Genomic DNA, 24,823 nt, shown 5'->3' with positions numbered 1-24,823 from the left:
GCGATACGTAAAGGTACGATCCACATCGTCGTACCAGTATATATAGCAATATTCCTCACACTTCCAAGCGTCCTTTCATAGAAAATAGTCACAAAATTTGAGCAGTCGCGTCAACTACGTCTACCGTTCATGCAGTGATTACCAAAATATGTCTCTAGAGATGGAAAAAAGTACCGTTGATTCCATTATCTGTAAGATGGCACCTATCGTCATCTGTGATAGGTTCTTCTTCAGTCATGAAATAAATCGTATTTGGGACATGTAAATTAAGAGCTCCGTATAAAGTAACACTATCTTGTGCAAATTACGGTAACAATTACAGCACGGCGTTCTGCCAAGTACCTATGTTGATGATTTCCTTGAGTCCACCAGTAGGTAGTAGTCGCATTCTCATTACGCCATGAATTTCATTACGTAATTGATAGCATGTAACATAATCCAAGTAAAAGAACACGAATTAACGAATTTTTACCATCGAGTTAGACAAGGTACATATATATGGTAATTTCTCAAATCATACGGACACAGAAAGCGCAGATAATTTGTACATGAGAAATCCTCTTTTATTTCGTGTTTGGTAAACGGTTCCATGAATAATTAACGTCAACGTTTTTATTTGTAACGTACTGCCTGTCACTAGAACAAATAGTCGTCAGTAGATGTTAGAACAAGCAGACACGTGAGAGATATACTGATCCGTATAGACAATATGTGGCGGATACATTCTAGAAAATGTATGTGACATCCGCAAAGTAGCTCTGACGGTGAGGCTCGGAGGAAGTAACAGCATATTAATAAGTACGTCTGGGGTTTCAAAAGACGACTGCGCGAGAACTAGAAGACGTATAGAAAAATGGTACATACGAAGAGACCGTATCTTCCTGTTTTGATTCTTAATACGCGCCGTGGCGTAGTTGGACTACGGTCAGAGGTGTCAGAATATGTAGACCAAACATTTGCACTGTGCCGAGGCATTGAGTTAGTTCACGCCTGCGGATAGGCAACCCAATGAACAAGTTTCGAAAGCAGGCTCCCAGCTCAAGCAATTCCTATCTGCGACAATGTCCGCCCCGGTAGCTGAGTGGTCAGCGCGACAGACTGTCAATCCAAAGGGCCCGGGTTCGATTCCCGGCTGGGTCGGAGATTTTCTCCGCTCAGGGACTGGGTGTTGTGTTGTCCTAATCATCATCATTTCATCCCCATCGACGCGCACGTCGCCGAAGTGGCGTCAAATCGAAAGACTTGCACCAGGCGAACGGTCTACCCGACGAGAGGCCCTCGTCACACGACATTTCATTTCATCTGCGACAATGAAATGGCATGCGTCAGAAATGGTGCCCATACTGTGTATTTACGAATAACCCCCTTTGTTTGTCTCATCTCGATAGTGTTTGTGCGTTTTGCGACCAACGTGCATCTCCATCAGATCTTTATACTGTGATCATTTTACGTATGAGTTAAGTTTTGTGTTCTTCGCACTTGTCATTTGTGAGCTACAAAGAAGTTGCGAAATCTCTGTAAGTATTAGTTTGCTTTTTAAGTAGGGCCGTGAAAAAAAACGTATTGTGAGATCCTCTGTAAGACTATTAGACAGACTGATGACAGCAATAAACATAATTGCGAATTTTTGGCTCACGGTTATGTGCAGCGCAGATAACATATATCTCGTCAGACCCCTCTGTCCTAGTTCTTTCAGTAATACAATAACGGATAAAATCGATGCACCAAGAAGGAGTTTTGCGACATAAACCAAACTTACGATACGACATTGCAGTGCCTGTGTTGTTCCGAATTAAGATGCAAAGTTTCTTCGGACATGCTTGCATGTCAGAATGAGCTCTGCATCGTAATTCGGCATAAAGCAGGCACTGCAATATCGCCGACACCGGGGCAAGCGGTTTTCAAGTAAAATGTCTCCCCTGTACGTGAATATTCATAATGGATGTCCACGTACAGGTCGTAGACACGTGATTGACGACATATGGAAGTTTGGGTCTGGCCGTGAGTCGTGCTCGGACAGCCAAATGGTAAGGGGACCGGTTTCGATAAGCAGGAAATCCGGGTTCGAGCCCCTGCCCGTTATACAGCTGATGGTTATCTTTATTCGCAAATGCAAATAAGTTTAATGTAAACGGAAGCTGGTAGCCGTGCTTCTACATCTGAAGGATGATATCTGTTCAAATTTCACGCCAGTCGCATATGAGTGGCGCTAGTAGCGATATTGTGAGGATGCAAGTCAGGTTTGTTTTAAATACACTCTGTAACTGTCTTGAGCGTTAGCTACCTTCGAGACTCGATGTGGTGAGTGGATGTTAGTCAAGAAAAGTTATAAAGACGCTATTATCGACACATTACTGAGTTTGGACGAGTCCGTGTAATAGTGCTACGAGAAGCTAGATGTTCCTTCTACGGTATTGCAGAAAGACTTGGCACGAACGTAGCCAGAGTACTTGATTTCTGACAGCGGTGCACACGAGAATGTATGGTCTTAAGGAGACCGCCACTCCGGATGGCCACGTGGCACTACCGAGACGGAAGAGCATCGAGTTCGGCTTACGGCTCTGGGGCATTGTACTCCACGTGCACCAGCAATCTGCACAGCAGTTGGCACCACAATGACACAACGAATCAGTTACTTCAAGGACGGCTCCGAGCTAGTCGCCCTGTAGTGCCCAATCCACTGACCCCAAACAAACGCCGTTTGCGACTGCAGTTCTGTCAAGCGAGAGCTCATTCGAGGGCGGGGTGGAGGTCTGTTGTGCTTTCTGATGAAAACTGGTTCTGCCACGGTGCTAATTATGTTCGTGTATGGGTTAGAAGGAAGCCAGGTGAGTGCCTGAAACCAGACTGTCTGCGTACTTGACACACTGGACCTACGCCTGGAGTTATGGTCTGGTTTGCGATTTCGTATGACAGCAGGTTATCCCACGCATCCTGACTGGAAATTTTTACGTCATTCTGGTGATCCGACCTGTTGTGCTGCCATTCGTGTACAGCACGCCAGGCGCTGTTCTCCAACAGGACAACGCTCGCCCACATACCGCTCCAATCGAGCATATTTGGGACATCATCGGACAACAACTTCAGCGTCATCCACAAACAGCATTAACGGTCCCTTTATTGACCGACCGCCGGCCGCTGGTGGCCGAGCGGTTCTAGGCGCTTCAGTCTGGAACCGCGCGACCGCTACGGTCGCAGGTTCGAATCCTCCCTCGGGCATGGATGTGTGTGATGTCCTTATGTTAGTTAGGTTTAAGTAGTTTTAAGTTCTAGGGCACTGATGACCTGAGATGTTAAGTCCCATAGTGCTCAGAGCCATTTGAACCATTTTTTATTGACCGACTAACTGCAACAGCCGTGAAACTCCACTCCACAAACTGACATCCGCTAGCTCTATCAACCATTGTACGAAAGTTTGCATGGTAGCATTCAAGATTCTGGCGGTTACACGTGTTATTATGTACCAGCATTTCACAGGCGCTTACATTAACATGTGATCTTGCAGTGTTAAGCACTTAAATACCTTTCCTAGACAAATGTGTTCCCGATATTTCATTACTCTACAATAATTATTTTTTGGCGCTGCGATTTTTTCCCATCATTGTTTTTGTACTTCCTTCCTTCCTTTCCTTCTTTCTTTCTTTTCCTTCTTCTTTTTGTTGTTCATTGTTTCACAGTTTATTTGACAAGGCTGAAGGAAGGAACAAATTGACAAGGTGTAGTCCTGTTTAAGGAAAAATAGGAATGTTCTCATGTCTTAAGCTTGAGTTATTTCTTACAGATGCAATGGATTGACCGTTGCACCTCCATACCTGATTCCCTTTTTTTTACATTCCCTCAAATTCTCGATCTTTCCCTAAACAAGAGCATTGGAGCTCCAAAATATTAAAACAGAAAGATCTTGTTATAGGGTCATCCGTGTCTCGGATTTGTTTTTTGTACAAGTTTGTTAATTTAGTACTGTCTTTAACCAAGGATTATGGCGCAGTAGTTAAAACACAGGATCGCAATGGGGAGGATGAGATTTAAATAGCCATCCAGGTAAATACTTACAGATTTTCCGTAATCTCTCTCAATCTGTTAAAACAACTACGAGATGTTTTGTTCGGGGAAGGACAGTGGCAATTCCTTTTTCCAAGGGACGCTGCGTTCTGTCTTTAACTACCTCCTCGTCGACGGGAAGTTAACACAGAATCTTTCGTCTGTTATCCTTCAGTATTTACTGATGTCAGTGTTACCGTTGCGTCTGTTTTGAGTAGCTTTCCCCTGTGGTCAGATGTCGAATAAAATCCATCTGCGCACAGTGGTCTGTGATTCTGTAAAACGAAATAATATCCATGACGACGTTTCGATGAGCTTGCAGACTGCTGCTTCCCGATTTGAGTGGCTCTATTTGTGCCACAGGTATTCAGTTTTCGTGTAACAATTGATACTTTAGTTTCGAAAATATATTAGTACATTCCTTTACGAAGGCAGGGTGTCGATGTAGTTATCTGGCTGATTAGTTGAATCAGTAGCACATTCTCAGAGGCAGTGTTCTCTGATATGCAGTCAAACAGCGCAGAGGTTTGCGTAGTAGTGGAGCCGCTGCCTGGTGAACAGAAACATGACGTTGTACTGAAGTCGTTGACAGCAAAATGCCAGTCGCATTTACTTGTCCTCATTATTATTTTTGTACTGGTGTTCCGTCATGTCATTATCTTCCCTCTCGTTCCGTTGCCGTAACCACGACCGCCTGCCAAGCGTAACACACCCAAAATCCGTAATGTGTTTGGCTGTTGCCCATTGTTCTGCTGCCCTAGTCGCAGATACCATTTGTGCTGAGAGGCCAGCAGGCTTCTGCTTATATTCCATTTTGTAGTAGAAAGCCTTGCAGAAGTTAGAAATATCGCTATTAATTGGACATCAAAAGAAAGTATGATTTATTGTCCCTTCGGTATAGAAGCTGTTACAGACAACGAATAATCTAACACACGTGCTCTGTTGTGTAATGTTGGACAAAGTCAATCAACCGTGACCTCGTTTTGAAGGAAATGATTTGAAGATGCTGCAGAAAATGTGAATCAGTATAGACAGAAGAGAATTTGATTATTCCGAATGTGAATCCAGCGCCATCTCGCACGGTAAATTTCAGTGTCGCATGGTGCAATTCGAATGGCGTGAGACATTTCTGCAGGCGTTAGTACCCTCGAATCCCCCCTCCCCTTCCCCTCCCCCCTCCTCATAAAGCCACTTATATCGGCATTCCAGATTTATGGTAAATGTCCACGTCACTTGACACGGGGGGGAGGAAGGGGGGAATACTTTTTGACCGTTTTTCCGGGCTAACCGCCTCATTTTTGGCAGGCTTTGATTACCAGCCACTGGCGCCTGCGTGACCCGCGACCTTTGCAACGGGCGTGTAAAATGATTGACCGTCACAGGAAACAATGGCGGCGGCGTGACGGGATGCGGGGGAAGAGGCGGGGACGGGGACGGCTGTGGGGGTGGGTATGGGGGCGTTCCTGATAAATGCCGGCCGGGCTGCCAGGGCTCGGATTCGCTCGGAATAATTAACGCGGCCGTCACGGCGCCGGCGCCGCCATAAATCTGCGTGGCCGCCTCGCAAACTGAAATGAGCGCCGCATCGCATTTTCCACTTGAGACCGAGCCGGGCCTGTCCGCGAGGTCGCCCTGGCTCGATTGCCTGTGTGCTGAGTGGCGTAGCTCGCTGTCAGCCGTGGAGAGTGCTGCAATGTCGATTGCCGGGTTGAAAGCGTATGTGGGCCTACCGAAGCGCTTAGTTTGCACCCGCTTTGTTGTTGTTGTCTTCAGTCAGCTTCTGCTCTCTCCTTTACTGAGCTGCAATGACGGAAAAAGAATTGCAACATCAAGAAGGAATCGTGCGACATAAACGAAAGTTGGTAGGAGTGTTTCTACATCTGAAAAATGACGTCTATTCAAATTTCGCGCCAGTCGCTTAAGAGTGGCGCTAGTAACACCACTAGGAGGATGCAAGTCAGGTTTTCTTTAAATGCACACTGTAACGGTCGTGAGCGTTTGTTACATTTGACATTGGGGGGTGTTGTGTACATAGTTCCGCGTAGTCAGCGCGTACACAACTTTCCCACTAGAGGCGCCCCGCTAAGCACAACAGCGCAGGCGCAGCGCGTACAGACGGACCAAATTCTGCTTCCGCCGATCCGCGTATTAATATGTAAAGCAGCCAATGAGATTGCTGCTAACGCAGAACCTTTTCTCCACGCGGATCACACTCGCGCAGTGATACATGAACGCGCGAGGTATTATAACGAGTGTACAGACCTCCGATTAGTCAGCCTGCATTTGTCTGCACCAGTCTGTACCAGTTCTACATTTGTCTGTACCAGTCTACAGTCAAGTTTCAGTCTGCGCCTTATAAGATTGCTATATTCCTGTACATACCCATGAAGAGAAATATATAGACATTTTTGTCAAGTATCAGAGATATATGTGAGAATAAGATTAACGTACCAATACCAAAGGAACTTCAGATTGTCAATTGTAAATAGCATCCAGAACCAGGATAAGTAATTTTTATGCTTGTTATTATTTTAATAAATGTGTGTGAAAATTAATCAAGTTCTGTTTAAAGTTGGTCACCGTCAATCTGCTACTCTAAGCGTGCCAGTGGCATTTCTATAGTCTGACCTAACGGCAGAAGACAAACACGCCACGGTAAGACCACGAGACATATTGCTGGCACTCGCCTACTTCGTTAGAGCGACAAGTCAAATAATCTGATGGTGTGTGTACTGAAGACCTTACAGTACGCACACCACAGGGGGTGGTGAATGATGTTAGTCAAGAATGCCTTTAAGGCGACAAAGACGTCATTATCAGCACTTCACTGTGTTTGAACGAGCTCGTGTAATAGGGCTATGAGAAGCTGACGTGCCTTCTGCAGTATTGCGGCAAGACTTGGCGGGAATGTTCATATGGCTCCAAGCACTATGGACTTAATACCTGAGGTCATCAATCCCCTAGACTTAGAACTACTTAAGACTAATTAACCTAAGGACATCACACACACACCCATGGCCGAGGCAGGCTTCGAACCTGCGACCTAGCAGCCGCGTGGTTCCGGACTGAAGCGCCTGGAACCGCTCGACCCCAGCGGCCGGCTGGCGGTAATGTAGCCACAGTGCATGATTGCTGACATCGGTGGTTAAGAGAATGTACGGTCCCAAGAAGACCGGGCTCCGGACGGCCACGTGGCACTTCCGAGAGGGTGGACTATCGTGTTCGGCGTATAGTGCTGCATCTGCAGCAGCAATGTGAGCATCAGTTGGGACCACAGTGACACAACGCACTGCTTCAAATCGGTTACTTCAAGAACAGCTCCGAGCGAGACGCTGACCCCAAACCACAGCCAATTGCGACTTCATTGGTGGCAAGCGAGAGCTAACTGGAGGACAGGGTGATGGTGGTCTGCTGTGTTTTCTGAAGCAAGCTGTTTCTGCCTCGGTGCCAGTGAAGGCCGCGTTTTGGTTAGAAGGAGACCAATTGAGGGCTTGCAACTAATCTGCCTGCGTGCTATACACAGTGGACCTATACCTGGAGCTATAGTCTGGGGTGCGATTTAGTATGACAGCAGCAGCAATCTCGGGGTTATTTCAAACACCCTCACTGAAAAATTGTATGTTAGTGTGGTGATTCGATCTGTTGTGCTGCCATTCGTGAACAGCATTCGAGGGGATGCCTTCCAATATGACAACGCTCGCCTACATACCGCCCTTGTAACCCAGCATGCTTTACAGAGTATCCACATGTTGCCTTGGTATGCTCGATCATCAGATCCGTCTGTAATCGAGAATATATGTTACATCATTAACCGTCCCTGTATTGACCGGCCAAGTGCAACAGCCGTGGAACTCCGTCCCACAAACCGACGTTCGGAACCTCTTCGGCACAGTTAATGCACGATAGCATGCTTGCTTTCAACAATGTGGGGATTACATCCATTAATCCGTAATATTGCAATGTTAATCGCTTACGTATGTTACCTCGACAAATGTAACCCCGAAATTTCATTACTCTACATTACATAATTTTGGATATTGAAATTTCTTTCAGTTCGTGTACATCTGGATTTACGTCGGCATGACTATTCCGAAATTCGCTTTCAGTCTCTTTCTCGAATAGCATGTGGCAAAAGTGAACACCTAACCCTGTTGTGTGAGCTCTGATTTATTTTATTACAATGATCTTTTCTCCGTACATCGGTGGGAGACAGCAAAATATTTTCGCCTTCGGAGGAAGAAGATAGTGATTGAAATTTTGTGAAAAGATTTGGTTACTACGAAACATGCCATTTTTTTAATTAATTTCCACCCCTCTCGCTTATCATATCCGTGAAACTTGCTCATCTTTTTAACGACAATACAAAACGTGAACTCTTTCAATGTCCTACGTCGATCATATCTTTTGAAGATTCCACACCGTCCGGTAATATTCCAGACGAGGTCCGACAAGTATATTGTAGGCAGCCTCGTTAGTAAACTTGTTGCATATTCGAAATATTCTGCCAATGACACACAGTCTTTGTTTCAACTTTCCGAAAATATTTTCTATGGTTCCAACACAATTTGTTCGTAATTGTAATCCCTAAGTTCACTATGTGATCAAAAGTATCCGGAGACCCCAAAAAACATACGTTTTTCATATTAGATGCATTGTGCTGCCACCTGCTGCCAGGTACTCTATATCAACGACCTCAGTAGTCATTAGACGTCGTGAGAGAGCAGAATGGGGCGCTCCGCAGAACTCACGTGATAGGGTGTCACTTGTCATACATCTGTAAGCGAGATTTCCACACTCCTAAACATCGCTAGGTCCACTGTTTCGGATGTGATAGTGACGTGGAAACGTGAAGGGACACGCACAGCACAAAAACGTACAGGCCGACCTCGTCTGTTGACTGACAGAGAGCGCCGACGGTGGAAGAGGATCGCAGTGCGTAATAGGTAGCCATCTATCTAGACCATCACACAGGAATTCCAAATTGCATCAGGATCCAATGCAAGTACTATGACAGTTAGGCGGGAGGTGAGAAAACTTGGATTTCATGGTCGAGCGGCTACTCGTAAGCCACAAATCACGCCGGTAAATAACAAACGACGCCTCGCTTGGTGTAAGGAGCGTAAACATTGGACGATTGAACAGTGGAAAAAATGTTGTGAGGCGTGACGAATCACGGTACACAATGTGGCGATCCGATGACAGGATGTGGGCATGGCGAATGCCCGGTGAACGTCATCTGCCAGCGTGTGTAGCGCCAACAATAAAATTTGGAGGCGATGGTGTTATGGTGTGGTGTGGTCGTGTTTTTCAAGGTGGGGGCTTGCACTTTTTGTTGTTTTGCGTGGCACTATCACAGCACAGGCCTACATTGATGTTTTAAGCACCCTCTTGCTTCCCACTGTTGAAGAGCAATTCGGGGATGGCGATTGGGTCTTTCAACACGATCGAGCACTTGTTCATAATACTCGGCCTGTGACGGAGTGGTTACACGACAGTAACATCCCTGTAATAGACTGGACTGCACAGAGTCCTGACCTGAATCCTACAGAACACCTTTGGGTTGTTTTGGAACGCCGACTTCGTGCCAGGCCTCACCGACCGACTTCGATACCTCCCCTCAGTGCAGCACTCTGTGAAGAATGGGCTGGCATTTCTCTAGAAATCTTCCAGCACCTGATTGAACGTGTACTTGCGAGAGTGGAAGCTGTCATCAAGGCTATTGGTGGGCCAACAGCATATTGAATTACAACATTTCCGATGGAGGACGCCACGAACTTTTAAGTCATTTTAGCCAGGTTTCCGGATACTTTTGATCACATAGTGTATTTAGGTAAGTCGACAGCCTTTGAATTTATGTGATCTATCGGGTAATAGAATTTAACAGTTCTTCTTTTTTACTTCGATGGAGTACACTTTTTATTGTTTATGGACAAAATCTACTTTTCGCGCCAGGCATTTCGTTTAGCTTTTCTAATGATTTTACTACATGGTAAACGTAAACAATCTAAGGCACCTGCTCGGATTGTCCCCTAGTCCATGACATTCTTTTTCCGAACTCCAGATATAACTTCGGTTTCATTAGAAGCCTTCCTGTCCATTTCTAGTTCGTTTACAAAAAAAACCACGAATCTGATCGCACAGCTGAGTCGATAGCCCATGCGCAATCGATTTTATTACAAGCTACTTGTGAGCAACAGTATCAAAAATATTTTGGTATCTAGATATATAGAATGAACTTAAGATCCTCTGTCGACAGTACTCATTATTTCGTGTGGGTGAAGAGCAAGTTGTTCTTCACAAGAACGATAGTTTCTGAATGCATATCGTTTTCTTCGAGGTTTCTAACACAGTACGTGTTCAATAATGCTACCTTAGCATACGGCTTCCTAATATTTAAATTTGTATTCGATGCTAAGAAAGTTCTTTTTCTCAGAAATACATTTCTTGCTTTTGCCGTCTGCCTTTGTCAGTTATTCTACTATCCAAGTTACAAAACTTTTAAACTACTTTCCGTGTTTCTTTTCCTAATCTGTATTCCTTGAACGTTAATTCCTTTTCCAAATTTCCCCTTAGTTTCCTTCACAATTTGATCAATTGAATCAATTTGAATAACATCGGGGATAGACTACCGCCCTGTCTCACTTCCTTCTCAATTCCGGCTTCATTTACGTTACCAGTACGTAGAGATTGATAGACAGCAGTATCATTAAAATTTAGTTTCCCCTTCCATGTAGTCCCTTCTCCGCTGGTTTCTTCTTGACTATAAATAAACATGTCTCATTGCGGCTTCCATTTGCCGATACACTGATTCATTGTCTTGAACATTAAGGACGATGTTGTCTTCGTCCGTAGTTACAAATGCCAGTAAAATTCTCTTGTTATCCCTTATAGTACATAAATGATCCATTCTGTTACTGTCATACATGAATTATTCGGCAATTTTTTGATTTATTTAGTTTTGGCCGGTTCATTGCACAACCAGTGCGCCATTATGGTTTGTAATGTTGTACGTATTTTCTTAATGTCAGCTTGATCTGGATTATATCCTTTTGCGTATTATGCCGGAGCATACGGTGAAATAGTATTAAATAAGAGTGGACGTTTCGAACGAATTTCGAAGCTCATAAGGCGGCTCAAAGCCGATCCAAACATTGCTGTTATTCTATTTTATTCAGTTTTACTGCACGAAACTTCATTATATGCAAAACGGTTTTCCCACAGATGAAATCAACTGCGTAGGTCTACTTTTCTGAATAATTTATTTCGCATCCAACGCTGCTGCCGTTACAGTTCCACGTTAATAAATCTAGTACAACCTTTTGCAGACAGCTCTGCCCCAAATTACCATGGCCAAATAGCCACTGAAACATCGACAGGTCTCAGTCATGGTACAAAAATATATGCCGTTGTTGAATTATACAAAACTTGGCCACTGCTGTGAGACGGTAACTTGAAGTCTGTAACTAGCGCACGCTGCAGACTTTGAGGCGCGTCCCGCCTGCAGCCACTGCGTTAATCACGGGAGTCCACGCGTACCAAGCAGCTCTGTCGCCAATTAGCGGCGCCAGCGTACCGCAGGTGCGTGTTGCGATATTTTGTGCTAGGGTGTAACGAGTTGCAGACGTGTGAATTGAGTGCCATATCCCCCCAGTTGTTGGCAAAACACCGTTCATACATTAAATTATTACGCTCGTATCTCCTGCTCACATTTTTTTATTATCACTATTAAATGGAGGCACGGGTGGCTGCTACATATTGTTGTTGTATTTTACGTTTATGTTTATACTGCACTCTTTGCCGTTCTCGGCTGTGATGTTTATGGCGATCAGATTTGATAAAAAAAAGTATATCAGTCACTGCTGTTCGTGTCACACGCTCATCGAAATCGGAACATAAAACTGGTTCGTTGAGGACTAAGAGTAGCGTAAACGCTTCAGCCACAAAACATATCGAGAATGAACTCATTCTCTGTTGTAAGACCTGTATATACTGCGAGACATCCAGCAAATGCGCCGCAAACTTTGTTTCATACAATGTATAGTGATGTGTGCTATCTTCCCTTCTTTCTTCTTCTTCGCTTCATGGAGCAAGGTTACGGCCTGTTTCGACTTTACTGAAGCCATCAATTTCTAAGTTGACCTGTATCTGCTAATGGTTTACTTGCATGGAATTGTTCGGCGAATTATATGTTTTCGGCTTTGGTTCACGGCAAACCAGTTTGGACGACAGTTAAATGGTCCATTTTCCTCAGGAACTTTCTACGCATGAAACATCTACAGCTGTATTTCAAACTTTCACAATCTTCCGTACCTCGAAGTTAATCAGATACACCGGCAGGTAGTAATACAATCTGGTCACGACTTTTCCGAAAGTGCTTAGCGTTACTTTTCATCAATCAAAAGGTGAAGTTGCTTTCGCGACCGTAAGTGACATGGTACGACCCGGCATTTAATCATGTTGTACACGGTATCTTGATGCTCATATCATCATTCTTTCAGTAAATTTACTCAGTGTCAAGACTGGGACTCCACACCTACCGTTGGATGCAGCATCAGTCTACCACCTGGCCTGCACGATCGCACATAGTGTGATCGGTGTCTGCAACACAATGTCTCACAGTCGGTCATCAGCACTAAGACTGGGTTGAAAAAGTTCTCCATAACTGTAGCTTGCCAACTATTCTCCTCATTTAAAAATACTTCTCAACCCAAGAAATCAAATATGCGCTTTTTATAATGATATTTAGATCTGCCCCCGAGAGTCATTCGTTCTATCGTCCCTTCAGCTGCAATTTTCAGCGACGAATCATGTCGCAATATATGGCCAGCCGTTTGTCTCTATTTGATTCGTTCTTTGTTAGACATTTCCTCTCGGTGAGTCGTTGCAGGACGTCATTGCTTATTCTATCAACCCAGCTCAACTGATGGTCGGTAGTATCCTGTAAATCAAAATTCAGTTTCTACTAATCGTTTTATTTCTGTCTTTCCATTGCCGATGCTTCACGCAGAGGCAGAGTTGTGGTCCAGATCCGAAATGTATCTTTTTTTAAATCATTTTCTGCTCTCAGGTTCCACTTTTCTGAATATTAGCTGGTTTCCTTTTTTTAGAAAGGCCATTTGGTTGTTTTGCAGTCTTGAACACAACACGTTTCTTGCAGTTTCCTTCTTTGTATATTCTACATCCCATACACAAAATTTCATCCACCTACTCAAGAGTCTCTTGCCCAAGTCAACCATTTAGCAATATGGCAGGTCCACCTGCTACACACACTATTACCTTCATTTTCTTTTTGTTTATTGCGGCAGCCATTGGCACGTTTTGTGTGCACCGTGTCATGATTTTTTGTCAGCGTCAAGTACTTGTACAATCGAGATAGTGCGTTATTTCCCACACTCTCACTTCAGCAAACAAATTAAATATGAGCAGTGACAATGAACAGCGCTGGCTCACATCTTTCCTGATTTCGGCCACTTGTCTCGTTCCGTCAGTGCTGACTACCGTATCTCAGTTTGTAATACCCTTCTTTTCCCGTATCTGATTCTATACTACCCGTGCCTAAGAATGGTAAATATTTCATTCCCCAGTATCAAGAACTTTTATAAACTTGTTTTCTTGTTTCTCTTAAATTTGTCCTCTTTTACTAGTAGCAGTATTCAGCTTCGTTCTCGAGCGCCCTTCACACTACTTTCGTAAAATCCAAACTAGAACACTGGTGAATATTTTTATGAGCATGATGATTTGATACATGTAAATATAGGTATGTGTGAAACTGTCAATATATGTGCCGAGGGAGCCCTCTACCTGACAAGCAGTACACTTGAATATGGTAAATATTCTCTCCCTGGCTTGCTGTTTTGCTATCTAGCGTTAAAGATGTATGAAATTAGAAAAGGTCACTGAAGTTGGTATCGAAATGCAGGACATTAAATAGACTCCATCAGGCACTGATGCAGGGCGAGAGATGGTAATGTGTAAGAGTCCATGACCTCCTTCCAAAAGAAAAATTTAGTACACTCTCTGATCAAAAGCCTCCAGCCACCCCTAAGTAATATGGAATTTACCGCTAGATGTCACGAGAGGCGGATACGACAGTATAAAAGGAGACGAGGAGTATTGTCTTGTATGAGCTCTCATTCCTCCGCAGACATCCCACTGAAAGTACTGCCAGCGGAGCTTAAGCCTTCATAAATGGGAAGGATGGACACACACCATATTAATGTCCACTAAAAGTTGTTGAACTGACAACTGTAATCAGCAGATGTGTATTTGAAACTTCCTGGCCGATTAAAACTGTGTGCCGGGCCGAAACTCGAACTCGGGACCTCTGCCTTTCGCGGGCAAGTGCTCTACCAACTGAGCTACCCAATCACGACTCACGCCCTGACCTCACAGCTCTACTTCTGCCAGTACCTCGTCTCCATCCTTGGTAGAGCACTTGCCCGCGAAAGGGAAAGGTCCCGGGTTCGAGTCTCGGCCCGGCACACAGTTTTAATTTGCCAGGAAGTTTCATATCAGCGTACAATCCGCTGCAGAGTGAAAATCTCATTCTGTAGATGTGTATTTGACGAATCAGTAGTGAGCAGACAGTGATAAGCTATGGACGTGCACCCATAATGTGTCACTGTTGGCCGGCCGCGGTGGCCTTGCGGTTCTAGGCGCTGCAGTCCGGAACCGCGGGACTGCTACGGTCGTAGGTTCGAATCCTGCCTCGGGCATCGATGTGTGTGATGTCAGGTTAGTTAGGTTTAAGTAGTTCTAAGTTCTAGGGGACTGATGACCTAAGATGTTAAGTCCCATAGTGCTCAGAGCCATTTTTTTGTCACTGTTGTTGGGTCACAAATCTAAACGGGAACAACATCACTAAAGCAGGTCTTCAAGAGACAATCTACATATTGTTTTGGAGTAGAGAAAAGTGTGTGAAAAGTTTGTCCTGCACACTTTGACTCCCGAACAAAACTAACGGCCCGTAGACGTCTGTTGCGACTCATTGAAATGCAAAAAGCGGACGATCCTTTTCTGGAAAAAATCATCATTGGTGAAGAGACAAGCTTCGAAGTCTACACGAGTAATTCTTGCTTCTGCGAAAGCAGAACTGACACGTAGTAGCAGGGTACGTTGATTCTTCCTGGTATGGTACTGAACTCCACGATATACCTCCATTCATTTCTGAATACAGTATGAAAAGACAACAACCCACAACCCAAAGCATAACCGAAGACAAAGCATCAGTTGATTACAGAGGTCGGGAGTGTCGTGTACAACGTAGCAGAGACCCGAACTCTGCCGATGACTTACGAATCCGGGGTTCAAAGTACTCCCATCTAAAGCTGCCAGTTTAAAGCGTCCGCACTGTGTATATTTTGTTATCACTACCGTAGGAATCTGTGCCATGTTAAGGGTGAGGCTGATGGCAAGTTACACTGAGGGCAGCGAGAGGGAGAGAGAGAGAGAGAGAGAGAGAGACTGTAAGAAACTGTGCCCCCTCCCGCGAGAACTGAAACCTCAAATCGGACGCGGACAGTATGACGACAAACTTTGAAACTATCGCAGTGATCACTGGAAGGTGCAATAGTTGGGGCTGAAGTGGAGGTGGCCCTGCTTCAGGACAGGACCTGTCTCTTTTGGTAGTTTTCTTTGGGTGGAGGCGCCACGTAACGGGGCGGAATGAAAGGTTGTCAGACCGCAAAGTAGGGCTTCCAGGGTGGTGTGCTGGGCCGGGCGCGTGTCTCGAGGGGCGGTGGGGCGGGTCGAGGGCACAAAGGGGCGGCGAGCCGACAATGGAGCCCTGGCCGGCTATTGACGAGGCGCCCTCGTGCCGCGCTGCAGACTCAGCGCCCGGCTAATGAGCTGCCGACGGACACGTCCGCGCCCGGCAGAGCGCAGCGCGGCCCGGCCGCACCTGCGCCCTACCTAAACACACGCCTTCTTGTCGTCTCCGCCGTCGCAGACACTCGCGTACAAAGCCACAACTATTATGCGGACACTTCAGTTTGGCAGTTTTAGTTGGGGGAGGAGCGTACGTAGTTTTAAATTATGCTTGCCTTGGGGTCGCTCCTGAACTCCTACGTACACGACACTGTTAAGCAGTTGCGTGGAGGCCGTTACCAGATGCTTAGTGTACTGTACTTTCCTTCGGCCTGTGAGATGCTACTTTTCTTATTTCGAAATTGGAGACGAGGCTATTGCTAGTCCACCGTGAGTTTCGAGTACTGTTCCCACGACACCACAAGGCATCGGTGATACTTGTGAAGCCCAAATCGCAAGTGTTGATTGCCTGCCACGCGACAGGGAGGCGGAGTTGTTCCACCCACTAGAGTCCTACATGACCGACTAGGGCCTGTTTCCACATAAGGACCGTGTTCACACTCTGTTGCGACTGTGCTCCGACTGTGTCATGAAGCATGGCTTGGCGACTGAACTCGCCTATTCACTTTGCAACGGCGTCAAGTACCTCGTTTCCACATAGCGTGCCGTGTCCGAATCGTGCGCGTGTCGTGCTGTAGGCTATCCATCGGGACAGCGATTCCGCGGCAGCTGACAGGTGCGCAGTGGGAACAGACTACTTCATATGGAAACGACATCAAGGTGCCGATGCGTCAGTTATGGGGAGTCGTTCGGTGCTCGTCTCTTTCCAGCTTTGCCCGACCTGCTACGAATCTCTCTCGAACGGAGGTGTCCTGTCTGAGATCACACTGCCGGCCGGTGTGGCCGAGCGGTTCTAGGCGCTTCAGTCTGGAACCGCGCGACCGCGACGGTCGCAGGTTCGAATCCTGCCTCGGGCATGGATGTGTGTGGTGTCCTTAGGTTAGTTAGGTTTAAGTAGTTCTAAGTTCTAGGGGACTGATGACCTCAGATGTTAAGTCCCATAGTGGTCAGAGCCATTTTTTTTATTTTTTATTGACATCACACTAGGCTCTGTGTGTTTTTCGTAAACATGGACGAGGAGCTTGTAACACTTGTTCAGTTGCCTCCAGAACTCAACTATATGTCGAATAAAAATTACTACGTTTCCCTTGTCAAAGACATTATGTGGAGGGACATCGGTGAGAAGCTTAACGAATCTAGTGAGTGTAGATTTTATTTTCCTGTTCGTGTTACCTTTTGTTGCGCTTGCTGAAGGAAACAGTGATAATATTTTTCACATTCAACTACCATCTTTCGTACTTGTAGGTGATGAACGTAGAAGGAAATGGGTGCTACTGAGGTCCCATTTTATTCGAGCTCATACTAGACGCAAAACCACATCTGGCCTTGCTGCAAAGAAGAAAGGTAGATTGAAACATGAAATGCAGTTTTTGATTCCGTTTCTTCAAAATCGTGAGACTTTTGCCAACGGACAAAGGAACATCAGCGAGCCAGTTAAATATCGTTTGGAATTCTCCCTCTTCATCGCTAGCTCTGAATAGAGGGTGAAACCAAGTAACATCATTTCCTTCTTTCCCGATTTTGTTTTCTCCTCAGCGAAACTAAGTAAGTCCCAAGAGCCACAGCATCCTCGTGTACTTGCTCCATTAGTGACTGAACACAGTTTGCACACGGTATGTTATGTGGGAACGCAAGCGACTGCGACGCGGCAGGAGCACAGTCGGAACACGGCGCCGTATGTGGAAACCGCTCCTAAAGCCGTCCTCTCACGGTCCGTGGATTAGGAGCTGGTAGCGTCTCAGCCTGGAATTCCACGTTCCACTGCGCTGCAAAGAGTGCAGTGAAGAATATGGCATGTCAGTTTTTTGCCTCATAGACAGGAACGTGGCCAATGAGAGGCGAAATCATTTTTACGTCAGAAGCAGAAATTAGGAGCCACCGCCGTATTGTATTGACTTAAACTACGTATTTGGTGCTTTTTCTTTACTACGTAGTATGCGGTATGAATGTAAGCTGTATCGAAGCATCAGCAAATTGAGGATCTGTCGAAAACGCGTCGTTTTAGCTACATTTTATTATAATAAAATGAGAGGAAACTACGTCTCGGTAGGCAAAGCCTTCCTGCATTTGATGTTTCCAGTATTACAGCTTGTGTGCCATGAAAGTATACCGTTTCAGTGCTAAGGCACAATGAACTGCCAAAAGCGCATCCCTTCGTTCCAATTTGACATAATTAAATATCAAATAATAACATCTGTAGATACAGTCTTTAGACTATGTTTACAACGGGTGTACAACCCGAGGCCTCGGGCCGCACGCAGTCCAAAGCAAGTACCAGTGCCACGTAGTCCAAAGCAAGTACCAGTGCGACCCATAAAGTGAGCATCTATCACACGATCGGTAAAAAAAATCAATCCATAAAATTTAGTTTATGGAAAGTTATGAAAGTAATGAAATCACAGATACAAAATATCAAATTAAGTCTTTCTTGTTTCTTTATAGTAAAGAATCATAAATTAGTAAATTCCAGACTACTTAAATGTGTTTACTTATACCTTCAACGGTCCCGTTTTTCTGAGTGGTTTTTGTTAGTGTTCAATGTTTTTCTTATGTGCGGCCCAAAAATATTCGCCTTCTTCCAGTGTGGACCAGGTAAACTGAAACGATAGACTCTCCTCGTGTATACCATATACGGAAACACGGCTGCTAGCTTAGTTGATAGCGTCATGAGCTGTGAAGTGGAAGCTGGGAGATTCGCGTCCTTGTCCTTCCAATTTTTTTAACCTTTTGTTTTATAAAAGATTCTGGGTCTTTCTTATTCATTTAATAGAAGTATTGCCTGCAGAGTCTGTCTTATATATTATAAGTAATATATTTGCTGCAGTTCTTGTTGCAAAGGCCAACGATTGGAACGTTTCCACAGTGGCCAGAGATCTTAACCTAATTGCCAGCGTATGTCACAAACTAAACACACAATGGAAGTTTTTGCTGTTATGAAACTTTGTATAAAATGTATATATACCTATCTCTTGGTTTTATGGGCTGTCTCACGTTGTCTTACGTTAAATACCACGCGACTGCTACGGTCGCAGGTTCGAATCCTGCCTCGGGCATGGATGTTTGTGATGTCCTTAGGTTAGTTAGGTTTAAGTAGTTTTAAATTCTAGGTGCTTATGACCTCAGATGTTAAGTCTCATAGTGCTCAGAGCCATGTGAACCATTTTTTTATGGTAAATATTTTTTTTCAATTACAGAGAGCTGCTTCGAAAAAATCTCTGCCATTCAAATGGAATTACGAAACAAACCTCGATATTGAAAGCTACTCGAATATGATGAAGTACGATACTTCAGAGTGGTGGTAGTCAATCCAAGATCGAGAATACGGATATTGTGCCTGCGCTAACAGACATTAGACAATTGAGTCATAACTTCCATTAGTATGTTAGTCAAATCGCTGTACAGCATTATTCCTGTTCAAGCCATCGATCGACATGTTCCTCACGTTCCTTTCGATTTCTTCCGCTTTTCTTCGACAGTCAGTACCAGATCTAACGCAGCTATTTTACGGGCGTCCTTGTTCATAAAGAAACTGTGGTTTACGCGCCAGATGCCGAAGACTGCCGCTGGAGAGCGCTGAGGTCGCTAAGAGGAGTTCGTTCTGTGAGATGCAGCAGGTAGTATCAGGGTGTGCAGCAGCCACGACGGACAACACTTCTGGCATTCTACACGATGAGAAACACGTTCCGTGTGCGATCGGCGTTAGCGAGTACAGAATGTGAGGTCGGGCGCCTGCCTAGATAGGCTGCCCGCAAGAGGAAATGAGGCCGAGCGTAAAAGCCATGCTCGACTACATCCAGCACAGGCTTCTCATTCGTGGTGTGTCTGTTATCATGCAGCATGAGGCAGCCAGTGCAGCAAGAGTTAAGACTCCAATGTGTACACATTCAAGGAACGGAAAAGACCAAAAAGAGAAGTATGAAGTAATTCTACGTTCGTTGTAGACGAAAGCAGCAAGTGGGTGTATATCGAGCGTGAACGACTCATTTAAAGAAACATAGCTGTAAAGAGTCCCACACTGACACAGCTCATTCAGTGATGTGGTAATATAAAAAACAGTACAAAGGCAAAGTCTGTTACCTTGTTTGCTACAGATATGAGGTCTTCTAATGTTTCTAGCGAAGGTTTCAAATAACTAGGCCAAGAATTAATAGCTCTAGGTCCACATTATAGAGAAGTCAGAGTTTCACAAGTCATTCCACATCCCTCTACTATAAGTAGGCATGTCTAGGAACAGAGTGATGCAATTCGAAACAGCATAATGCCTTTCGTTATTACAGAAATTATGAATAAAACATATGTTGCGACAGCTGGTATGTGAAGTGTGTCGCACAATATGGTGCATTATTTGACGCTTACACCACATTACATGAACACAGATTGGTCTCTTGTGAATCATGTTTTGTTTACAACGAAATTCCGGTACGTTAAGAAGACGGGAGTAAATATTATGAAAGAAATAGATGAGAGAAAGACTGTTTGCAACATTTCGCCCGACATGGTACACAATTTTCTTGCCGTCACCGACCAACGTACAAATATAATAAAACCTTCGGCAAATCACGAAATGCTTCCTTGTGCTGCTCAGTATATAAATACAGTACTCAGTCACAACTTCGATGAAGATAGCTTCTTCTTGAATCATGCCCCAAACATCGCAGTAAGTAATAAATACTGCAAAATACATTGGGCAGTACATTATGAAAAGTGACCTATACTCATCTTTGGAATCATTTCTCAAACAATAGGGCAGCACACGCTGGAACAGCTTCTACACTACGTCAGAGCCCTTACATACTCAGTATAATAAATTTGCTGCTTTACTGAAGGAAAAAGAGTTCCACTTACAGATTACAGGGATACGGTGATGAGCTTGCAGGAAAAACTGGGCAGCGGCACCCTGAGATCCATTTTCTGCTCCTCTTTATATATTTTGGTGACATTCTCCCCGAGCTAGAATTACGGGAACCAAGTAAAATCCATTGTAAACCTAAAAATAATTTCGGAATTAATAATGTAATATGACCAACGTACTGAAGTAATCATAGGTGTACCTTCCAATGAAACTCGTGTGTCAAGGCTTTGAGTCCTCGGCAGTTCTTAAATATTATCCGATCGGCCGCATGCAGCTGAGTAATAATCTTTTACCTCTCTAATTGCTTTATTCGTGAAAGAGGCATAATAAATCACTGGGTTCTGCATAATTCAGCCCACTGCATGAGGAACAGAAAAAATTTTCTTTCATAGTTACTCTTCTGCTAAGACATACGAAACAGTTTTATTACTGAATTCGTCTCGTTGAGAACTGTACCTGTCCAACACTACATGCTTTCTCTGCAATTGATAACTAAGTGCCTGGCAGAGAGTTAATCGAACCACCTTCAAGCTATCTCCCTCTCGTTCCGCTCTCGAACAGCGCGCGGGAAAAACGAACACTTAAATATTTCCGTGTTCTTATTTCTCTTATTTTGTTATGATGATTATTTTTCCCTACGTAGGCGGGCGCCAACAAAATATCTACAGACTCTGAGGAGAAAGATGGTAATTGAAATTTCATGAGAAGATCCTGCCGGCACGAAACACGCCTTTGTTTTAATGATTGCCACCCTCAATTCGGTGTATCATATCAGAGGCACAATCTCCGATATTTCGCGATAATACAAAACGAGTTGCCCTCCTTTGAACTTTTTGATGTCCTCCGTCAATCCTATCTGATGCGGATTCCAACCGCGCAGCTCTCTTTAGTAGATGTGTGTTTTCTAAGGGTTCTGCCAATAAAGCGCAGTCTTTGATTTGCTTTCTCCACAACATTTATCTGTGTGTTCGTTCCAGTTATTGTTATTCTAAGTATTTTGTTGAATTTACAGTCTTTAAATTTGTGTGTTTTATACTGTAACCGAAATTTAGCGAATTCTTTTTTGTACTCTTGTGGATGACTTCACACTTTTCATTTTCAGAGTCAATGGCCGGATTTTGCACCATACAGATATCCTGTATAAGTCATTTTGCAATTGGTTTTGATAATCTGATGTTTTTACGAGTCGGTAAGTGACAGCATCATCTGCAAACGGAGGGCTGGTCGGATTGTCTCCTAAATAGTTTATGTACATCAGGAAAAGGAGAAGGCCAGATACTACTACATTTCTACTCGATGATATTCCGTCAATTATTAGCAATTAACATTCTGAAAGCAAAAAACACATTTACATTTACAAAAGAAAGTTTATATGTGTATTTCGGTGTTTAATACTATTACAAAGACGAGTCGATTAGTAATTATATTATAAGCGTCTTGTGAAAACAGGTTATCAATATATTTAACGTATGAAAATATATCTGACGTGAGAAGGTAAATCCAGGTCCTCTCCCTGTATACACTACTGGCCATTAAAATTGCTACACCACGAAGACGACGTCCTACAGACGCGAAATTTAACCGACAGGAAGAAGATGTTGTGATATGCAAATGATTAGCTTTTTAGAGCATTCACACAAGGTTGGCGCCGGTGGCGACACCTACAACGTGCTGACACGAGGAAACTTTCCAACCGATTTCTCATACACAAACAGCAGGTGACTGGCGTTGCCTGGTGAAACGTTTGTGTGATGCCTCGTGTAAGGAGGAAAAATGCGTACCATCACGTTTCCAACTTTGATAAAGGTCGGGTTGTAGCCTATCGCGATTGCGGTTTATCGTATCGCGACATTGCTGCTCGCGTTGGTCGAGATCCAATGACTGTTAGCAGAATATGGAATCGGTGGATTCCGGAGGGTAATACGGAACGCCGTGCTGGATCCCAACGGCATCGTATCACTAGCAGTCGAGATGACAGGCATCTTATCCGCATGGCTGTAACGGATCGTGCAGCCACGTCTCGATCCCTGAGTCAACAGATGGGGACATTTGCAAGACAACAACCATATGTACGAACAGTTCGACGACGTTTGCAGCAGCTTGGACTATCAGCTCGGAGACCATGGCTGCGGTTACCCTTGACGCTGCGTCACAGACAGGAGCGCCTGCGATGGTGTACTCAACGACACACCTGGGTGCACGAATGACAAAACGTCATTTTTTCGGATGAATCCACAGGTTCTGTTTACAGCACCATGATGGTCGCACCCGTGTTTGGCGTCATCGCGGTGAACGCACATTGGAAGCGTTTATTCATCATCGCCATACTGGCGTATCACCCGGCGTGATGGTATGGGGTGCCATTGGTTACACGTCTCCGTCACCTCTTGTTCGCATTGACGGCACTTTGGAAACTGGACGTTACATTTCAGATGTGTTACGACCCGTGGCTCTACCCTTCATTCGATCCCTCCGAAACCCTACATTTCAGCAGGATAATACACGACCGCATGTTGCAGTCCTGTACGGGCCTTTCTGGATACAAAAAATGTTAGACTGCTGACCTGGCCAGCACATTCTCCAGACCTCTCATCAACTGAAAACGTCTGGTCAATGGTGGCGGAGCAACTGGCTCGTCACGATACTCCATTCACTGCTCTTGATGAACTGTGGTATCGTGTTGAAGCTGCATGGGCAACTGTACCTGTACGCTCCATCCAAGCTCTGTTCGACTCAATGCCTAGGCGTATCAAGGCCGTTATTACAGCCAGAGGTTGTTGTTCTGGGTACTGATTTCACAGGATCTATGCACCCAAATTGCGTCAAAATGTAATCACATGTCAGTTCTAGTATAATATATTTGTCCAGTGAATACCCGTTTATCATCTGCATTTCTTCTTGGTGTAGCAATTTTAATGGCCAGTAGTGTATATACATATATGTAGGCTGACAGGTTAGAGTGACGTGAAGTATAATGTCGATTAGAAGAGCCTACATAAATGCAAACTCGTTGCTAGAAACCTGCTTTTGCTGCCCGCGTTTCAGTCACCCATTGCTTCCCACATCGAAACACCGAGGGCGGCGCAGTTAGCATAATTTCATGGTTCTGCTGATTTTATTAACCTACTACTGCATGTAACAGCCTGGAATCTAATATACCTGCAGCATTTATGCAAAAGTGACTACCTGAGTGGTTTGTTTAGTGTCGTGTGGGGTAGTATGCAAGTAAACCCAGTTATTACGCCACGAAAGTTATTTGTGTATGAAAAAAGACTTCGAGAGTTATGAAAGCTTTAGTTGTGTTAAGAGCAAAAGAAATGTTAAAACAACTATCAAGAGGACGCAGGATTTATTGATGCATATGTTGATTTAAAAAGTCTATTGAGTGGTTTGCGGTAGTTTGAATTTTCAAAATTCTCGGCTCTATTTTATAAAAAATCTTGTTTTATGGTTATTTTCGCAGTATAAAGGCAGCTCTTTCAAAAAGAAGAAAGAAGTTAATAATAGTGTTTAAATTTCCGTCTACAACAATACGACTAGAAACGGAGCGCAAGTTCGGATTGAATAAGTATTGGACAGTAAATCAGGCTACGATTTTTCAGAGTTACCATATAGGCATTCGCCTGAAGTAATTTAGCTAGAACGCATTAATCTACACATCTGGATGGGGATCTGACCCTAACCTCTCAGATGAAAGTACACTGTCATTCCTTGCCCTTACAGTATTCTTGGCATTATTTTACTGTCGAAAAGCGAGCTGTTTCCTACATTTAGTTTACTTTGTTTGACATAAGTTTCCGTCCATCGATAAGCACACATAAAGATGTAAATTATGTGAATCATGCTTGCAGTTATCTTGATCGTCGCGACCAGTCCATCATTCACGATATGTTACATATGGTTGACATATGATCTCATGATTAAAATTTATAATATTTCTTTCATGTTAAAAGAATGCACCAAGACTGCACCAAGACTTACGTCAAAGGTACTCTGCTGCAGTGG

The 24,823-nt window shown here is 44.3% G+C and overlaps 1 protein-coding gene across 1 annotated transcript in view; it reads right to left on the bottom strand.

The window, feature by feature from the left end:
- The window catches only part of LOC124796115 (myristoylated alanine-rich C-kinase substrate-like), a 48,438-nt gene that overhangs the window by 2,037 nt on the left and 21,578 nt on the right, over positions 1-24,823 (bottom strand). Inside the window, exon 3 of the mRNA XM_047260204.1 lies at positions 5,416-5,729. Within this exon, the coding sequence (XP_047116160.1) occupies positions 5,416-5,729 (314 nt within the window). The remainder of the gene's footprint in view (positions 1-5,415; positions 5,730-24,823) is intronic.

Source organism: Schistocerca piceifrons, chromosome 4 (assembly GCF_021461385.2).
Source record: "Schistocerca piceifrons isolate TAMUIC-IGC-003096 chromosome 4, iqSchPice1.1, whole genome shotgun sequence".
Lineage (NCBI taxonomy): Eukaryota > Metazoa > Arthropoda > Insecta > Orthoptera > Acrididae > Schistocerca > Schistocerca piceifrons.
Note: the sequence above shows the minus strand (reverse complement) of the source record. Positions and strands in the feature narration are given on the sequence as shown.